At 37.9% G+C, this 7,375-nt stretch overlaps 1 protein-coding gene across 13 annotated transcripts in view; it reads left to right on the forward strand.

Annotated features, from left to right (window-relative positions):
• Positions 1–2,708, forward strand: part of CAMK2D (calcium/calmodulin dependent protein kinase II delta) — a 330,223-nt gene extending 327,515 nt beyond the window's left edge. For 12 of the 13 annotated variants that reach the window (XM_073639974.1, XM_073639984.1, XM_073640000.1 and 9 more), the window contains one exon: positions 488–2,708. In XM_073639974.1, coding sequence (XP_073496075.1) covers positions 488–717 — 230 coding nt within the window. In that variant the 3' untranslated portion in view covers positions 718–2,708. The remainder of the gene's footprint in view (positions 1–487) is intronic. The other variant, XM_073639954.1, reaches the window with a different exon arrangement.
• Positions 2,709–7,375: the final 4,667 nt, after the last annotated feature.

The raw sequence follows: 7,375 nt of genomic DNA on the forward strand, positions 1-7,375 counted from the left end.
TCCCAGCTACACCAAAATGGGTGGAACTGTGGCGCTGAGGAAGTATAATAAAACGACTTGTCTAATTCTTGACTAGCAGTGGCTTTCAGAAATCTTACTCTAGTCAGTGACTGGAGTAAAATTTCTGGCGTGGCATACAGGTGTGCCTGCCACTCTTCAACACTCCTGATTCATAGAGAGACATGTACCTCTTTATGAATTGTGAGCATTTGATTCCACCATGCCTCCTCCTCAAGACCGATAATCACCTGTCTTGATGAATCAGAGCCTCTGACGTTTGGCAAGCTGTTAAAACATACTGCACTTTCTAGCTAAAAGAATATGGTTCCACTTTTGCTTCACATTCAGTCTTACAACCTTGTTGTTCTAGATATTTGAATTTTTTTTCCTTTTATCAGAATAAATGCATGTATTATTTGTAATATGTATTCTGAAAGATCGACTTTACACATTTATTCATTGTTTGTTCTAATTATTTTATTTGTAGCTTTATCAAAGAGCAACAAGCCAATTCATACTATTATCCTGAACCCACATGTTCACTTGATTGGTGAAGATGCTGCCTGCATTGCTTACATTCGACTCACCCAATATATGGATAACACTGGGTTGCCAAAGACCATGCAGTCTGAAGAAACCCGTGTATGGCACCGCCGTGATGGGAAATGGCAGAATGTACACTTCCACCGTTCTGGGTCACCAACAATACCCAAGTAAGGGTTATCTAATTACAGTGGATGTCCTTGGGACAGCAAGGCATGTTGTTGTGACCAAATTGAGCCTCCGGTGTGTCTTATGATCATGGGTACATGACCTGTAGGTACGAATTTCCTTGTAGAACATAAAGGTTAGCTAAATAATAATAGTGCTGATCTTCTTCTAAAACTGACCTATTATTGCATTTGCCTTTCCACCGCTGATGATGCTGGTGCTTTGACTATTTCCGGTATGTAGGAACAACAATGGGCACTTTCATAGAGTGTCACATACTACATTTTTCAACCTAGTGATTGATGGTTCGAGTTGATTCATCATGACCATATTTAAAAAAATATTTTTTTAAATGTGATTATGTAAAACGACTCCGTTTATCTTATATTTTTCTTCTACGTCTTGTCAGTTTTCTGTTCTGATACTTACTCGAGCATATCTTTCTTTCCCTTGTAGCTAAATCTAAGCCTTGCAAGCCTTTTATTGTAAACACTCAAGACAACTGGATGGTATCTCTTAGACCAACTGCATCCTTCCTTTGTGTCCTAATTACAAGTGTTTATTTGCGCACAGAATGTCTCCATGTGTAATGCTTTTGTGTGTTGTATTTTTCATATTTCATCTCAACATCCCACAAAGGATGACTCTTGCTTACACGGAAGACAATATAACTATTCTTTTGTTTTGACATATCTGACCTTGCCAATACAACCGCTATACTAATTAAAAGCTAAACCTTTTTACTTTTTTAGTTGGTCACACTAGTTTATTTGTTGATCACATCCCAGGTGGAAATATTTATTGAGCAAGCCAGACCTAAATCCTCATCACTGCAGGTAATTAGTTAGGAACATTTAAAGTACTTTGTTATGATCAAATGCCGAAAGTACTTTTCCATCAATATGCGGTAAATGCTGACAAATGTAACTACTATATTATGTTCAACAAGTTAGAATTTCTAGTAGAAGTATCTATTACACATTTTTATATATACCAAGGATTTCTGTCTAATTATTATATAGTATATAGATAAGTATGAACGGGTGATAAGTGTTTTTTGATAATAGAGAAAGAAAAATTTTGCAATCAGGGTAATTATTCCTCTCACAAAATGATGTATTTTTGTGTTATAGTCCCAAATTCCAGTACAATTTAGATATTGTGTGTTGTAATGAATGTGCATTCTAATGGTTACGTTACACAAAATAGCTAACTATCTACTGTATGTAAGAAGATGAAAAAAATTCTCAGTAATTGCTAGAACTTTATACTTATCCAATGTACAATACAATCCATATTATATTGGCACTGAGAATAATATTGTAGGAAGATGATGATTTTTCTATAGAGATTTAATTTCAGATGCCCTTGTGCTCTATTGCTCTTGTTTTGTAGTTGTGTAGTAATAGTCTCACTGCTTCATACATCTGTATGTTCGATTCCATTGCTCAGTTCGAGTTCACGTGTGCATGAGACTTTTCAATTTTTCTTTTCCTTCTGTACGCCACATACCGATAAGTCTTTTGAATTTGTATCATTCCACTTTTGTGAATATCATAATAAAAGACTCTTTAAATTGTTAATGTTGAATATTGGATGTACTGCTAGTATGCTAATAAGCATTTCATTTTCTACCTTATGTAATCATAATGTGACGAGCCATTTAACCTGCCAATTCAATTCTGTGAAAATAATTTTTTTTTCTGTACATCTTTAATCTAGAAGTGGTTTCACTGTCAGCATCTAGATATAGTGTATGATGTAAAGTTCTTCTTTTTACTTTTCATTTATATATAGCATGGAATGCGGATATAGTACTGTAGATCAACTCTGTCTTCCACAAAACCATGTGAGAATAGGTTGCACCATGGTGGTTTTCTTTTATCATCTTTTGTAATGTTGCAATATACTGTACCAATAAACACCATGTATATATTTCTTGCCATAAAATAACGGATATAATTAAAGTAACAATAAAATTGTGTTTTCTGTTGCAATTGTTGTTTTTGTATTAAAATATATTTTATTAACCTAACTTACGATAGCCAATTTTCATTTTAAAGGGATTGTTCAGGTTTAGCACGAAAGCCTGCAGTTTCTATGTGACTGTAAATTTGTGAAGCCTCACATTGCGCACAGAGCATGCTGTCAGGATTCTCCAGCATGGCCTTGCTCAATACAACTGAACTGAGCAAGGTGTGCACGTCTAGTCGGAATGTGGCCAGCAGTGGTCATAGGACTGCCACTTGCACCAGAGAATCCTGACTTTCACGCACTATGCGCGCTGTAAGGATTCACAAGTCTGTAGTCACATAAAGTGACTGCAGACTATCATACAACCCCCTTAACGACCAATCCCCATTTTTCAAATTTGACATGTCTCTTGATATGGTAACAACTCTGCAATGCTTCAAAACACATCAGTAATTCTGTTACTCTTTTGGGACACGTTTACACCCTTGGTTATGCCAAACCAACTAGTTAATGAACAACATTTGCCATATGTCTACTTTATGTCCACTTCATTTTTCAAGGTCCTGTTATCTTGTTAACATGTTAAAAAAAAGTTATAATTCAGAAACAATTTTTAATTTTTCAAGGAAATTTACAAATTCTATATTTTTTCTTTGAGGGGCCTTATATATTTATAACCCCCTTCCCCACACACACACTCCCCTCACCCCAGAAAAAAGTGATACCATTTTAAAAATGAAGTGAAAACTAGAATGACAATAATTGTAATAGGGTTTTTTCCGGTATACAAGGGAAATAGAAAAACAGGAATAGGATTTGCTCACCTAAAGAGGTTGTGACAGTTACAACCTCTGGTGCTAACTTGTAGGAATAGGCTGCTGCAGATCTATCAGTGTGATGCGATACAAACTTGGAGGAAAACGTGGATATAAATCAGTACTGCCGGAGGTCCAATATACGATGAGAGGCAAAAATGGTATGGATGCGGTTTCTATTTTTCAACTCGTTTCAAGATGCTCATACAATGATGATTGTGGTTGTCCTGATGAAGATGCAAGAACACCTCAAAACATATTGACAAATAAACGCATCCATACCATTTTTGTGTCTCATCATATATTGGACCTCTTGCAACGCTGATTTATAGCCACCTTTTCCTCCAAATTTGTACCATTTTAAATATTACACTACTCAAATTATTCCAAACTGCGATCACAACATTTGTAAATCCTTCAGGTGCATCACCAGAATTAATGCAAAGTGCAATTAAAAAATGAAAACTTACATCTGTTTCAACTAAAATATTTGTTTAGCCCCAAATCTATCATTTTTACAAGGTTACTAGGAGAAAATGTACCCCACAATATTTTCCTCAACTTATTTTTTAGGCAAATAAGTTGTGTAAGATAATTTGCTATGCAACTTTGTTAAACAACAATGTTATGAAATGGCAACATCCCATGTGTAGTCAAAAACTTCTGTTTGGGTACTCGGCAGAGCTTGGAAGAAAAGAAAGCGCTGCAATTTTATTTATTTTTTTTAAATTAAAATTGCAGACGTCATGTCGCATTTCTAGGGGTGGGATGAACATTTTAAGCCTACAGGTGATTTATAGAACTTTATAAAATGTTATTTTGGCCCCAAATTGGGAATTTTCACAAGGGGAAATATGACATGGATCCTACAATTTGTTATGCAATTTCTATTGAACAAGGTGATATCCAATATGTGGTAAAAAACTAATATTTTTGCACATAGCGCGGCTCAGAAAGGAAAGCATGCAGTGTGATTTTTGCAGCGCAAATTTTGCTGGAATAGATTGCATTTGTGATGTCGAATTTGTAGAGTTCCTGAAATAGCCAAAACTGCAGAATTCCCCACAAGTGACCCCATATTGGAAACTGAACCCCTTAAGGAATTAATCTGGGAGTGTAGAGAGCATTTTTAACCCACAAGTGCTTTTATAAGATTGAGCAAAAAAAAACTTTTTTTTCTCTAAAAAGTTATTTCATCTTCAAATTTTTCATTCACACGTGGAGTAATAGTAGGAAATGAACAACAAAATTGTTAAGCAATTTCTACCAAACGCATTAATACCACATATCCTCATATGTGTTTTTATACCTTTGAGGACAGGGAAGGACTCGGAAAGTAAGGAGCTCCGTTTTCCTTTTGGAATGCAGATTTTGTTTAAATAGATTGAAGGTGCCATTAGCAGAGCCCCTGAAGTGGCAGAACAGCAAAAAAAGACACAAGTTACCCCTTTTTGGAAAATGCATTGCTCTAGGAATTCATCTAGGTGTTTAGTGAGTATTTTTGAACCCATGGGTGCCTCACAGAATTTTGAACCATTGGGCCATGGAAATAAAAAAAAATTACATCTTTACAACTATGTACAATACAAAGTTATATTGTGGTACCGTGTTAGCCAGAAAAATTGATGTGAATACTTTTATGCCCAAAAATGACAAAAGTATTTTCAGAGTGATACCTTTATTAGCTAACCAGAAAAAAATATATATATACATTTTTTTTTCTGATTAGTCAATAAAGGTATCACTCCAAAAATAATTTTGTCATTTTTGGGCATAAAAGTATTCACATCGATCTTTACCACTAAAATGTTTTTAGCTGTAAACTTTTCATTTTCACAAGGGGTCATAGGAGAAAAAACCCTACAATTTGGTAAGTAATTTTTCCCGAATGTGCTGGCACTGTATGGCCACACGGCAGAGGTCAGAAGAAAAGGGTGCTGGTTGAGTTTTGTAGCCCAGCTTTTACTGGCATCAATGGTGTCACTGGGCTCTTAGATCTATGGCTATAGCTTTTTTTTTTTTAAACTTTATTTGTGAACACAGTGAACACAGTATCGCACACATGCAGGACGTGTCTAACACAGCCCTACAAGGTACATGCCTATGATTAGCTGTGTAGTTCTTCGTCTTTGCTCCCTCCTCTTCGGCGCCAGTCACAGAAGAGGTTTCCCGTCTGTGCAGAGCGACTGCATGGTGTCCGTGTCAACAAGGGATAAAGGGAATAGGCGAACGGGGCTGGGTATATAAGGAGAATGAGACAGTGCCAAGGAGATGGGAGAAATTACTGAGGAGAGGGGAGAAACCTACATATGCAGCAAGTGTAGTTCATCTGTGTATAGTGTGTATGTGTAGGTCATGTGACTGTAATGTGTGTATTATGTCTGATCACTCAGATGTCATAAGTATGTCCTCTTCTGAGTCACAATCAGACTCCTGCATCACTCTACTCTATGCGTGAGCCGGAAGTGACTTTTATGATGCAAGTCTATGGAGCCTCATTCTGACGCTTCATAGGCTTACATTGTAAGCATGACTTCCGGGTCATGCAGAACGCTGCGTGACCTGCCCATTTGGAAGAGCAGTAACGTCACTGAGAAGAGGAGAAAACTGTGCTGGACACCAGTGAATGCAGTTGTAAGTAAGTATATTAATACTCACACTACGTTTACATTCACACTGGTTTAAGGGGGAAAAAAGGTAATGGGAGGTTTCCAATTAAATACTGATGTCAATCACGGAATGGTGATCACGGGGAGCTGAAGGGTTATCATTGCAGCCGGTCGGGCTGTGGAAGTTCAGCTACTGGCAGAATTTCATAGAACAGCAATTTCATTGTACACTGTAATGCTGAGGTCAGGGGCGGACACAGACTGTAGTGGGCCCCTGTGCAAGAAATTTTTAGGGGCCCCCCCCCCGCGCTTCATAAGGCAACAAAGTTATGTAAACATAACCCCCCCATGTGCATCTCTCGCCCCCCCATGTGCAGCTCTCATCCCCCCCATGTGCAGCTCTCATCCCCCCCGTGCATCTCGCATCCCCCCCCGTGCATCTCCCACCCCCCCGTGCATCTCTCATCCCCCCCACTCCTAGTTAATTAATTGTATTTAAAACAAATAAAACTTGTTATACTTACCACCATGCGATCCCTGCAGAATCCTGGCGCTCGTCCACGTCGCTGCCACCAGGCTCTCCTGACGTTCGGCCATGTGACGGTGCCACATGCATAGCCATCAGCTTTTGTTTTGGCCAAAAGATTTTTAAAGCCGCCACCACGATAAGGTAGACTCTTCTGGCCGGGCCCTACTCTAACCTATTAAAATTTTCTTAAAATATCCAATACTCTTTTTAGATATATTTTTATTTAGTTTTCTTTAAGGGAATGTGTCATATACATTTTTTTTAAAATGACCAATAATACCACATACAGGGAATACCGCCACACCATGACCAGACCACATATTACCACAACATAGTGACCGAATAATACCACACAGAAGGAGGAAAAACTGCCACACCATGACCAGACCACATATTACCACCACATTACTAATATTACCACCACATTACTAATATTACCATAAGTGTCATTATACACGGGAGCTCTATACATGGTATGTATAATGTAAGTGTCCAGGTAATCTAGTGATCACCAGTGACATTATACACAGGAGCTCTGTATATAGTGTCAGTGTACAGGTAATACAGTGATCACCAGTGACATTATACACAGGAGCCCGGTACATAGTATATAGTGTAAGTGTACATGTAATACACTGACTCACTGGTGACGTCTCTAGGTGAAGTCCTTCAGCTACGCTTTTCTCCTTCATCCAGCACAGACCGCCATCACGTCTTCCAGCCAGGACTCGTCTCTG

The sequence above is a fragment of the Phyllobates terribilis genome, unplaced genomic scaffold, assembly GCF_046119375.1.
Source record: "Phyllobates terribilis strain yellow unplaced genomic scaffold, ASM4611937v1 Scaffold_1__5_contigs__length_1240528914, whole genome shotgun sequence".
NCBI lineage: Eukaryota > Metazoa > Chordata > Amphibia > Anura > Dendrobatidae > Phyllobates > Phyllobates terribilis.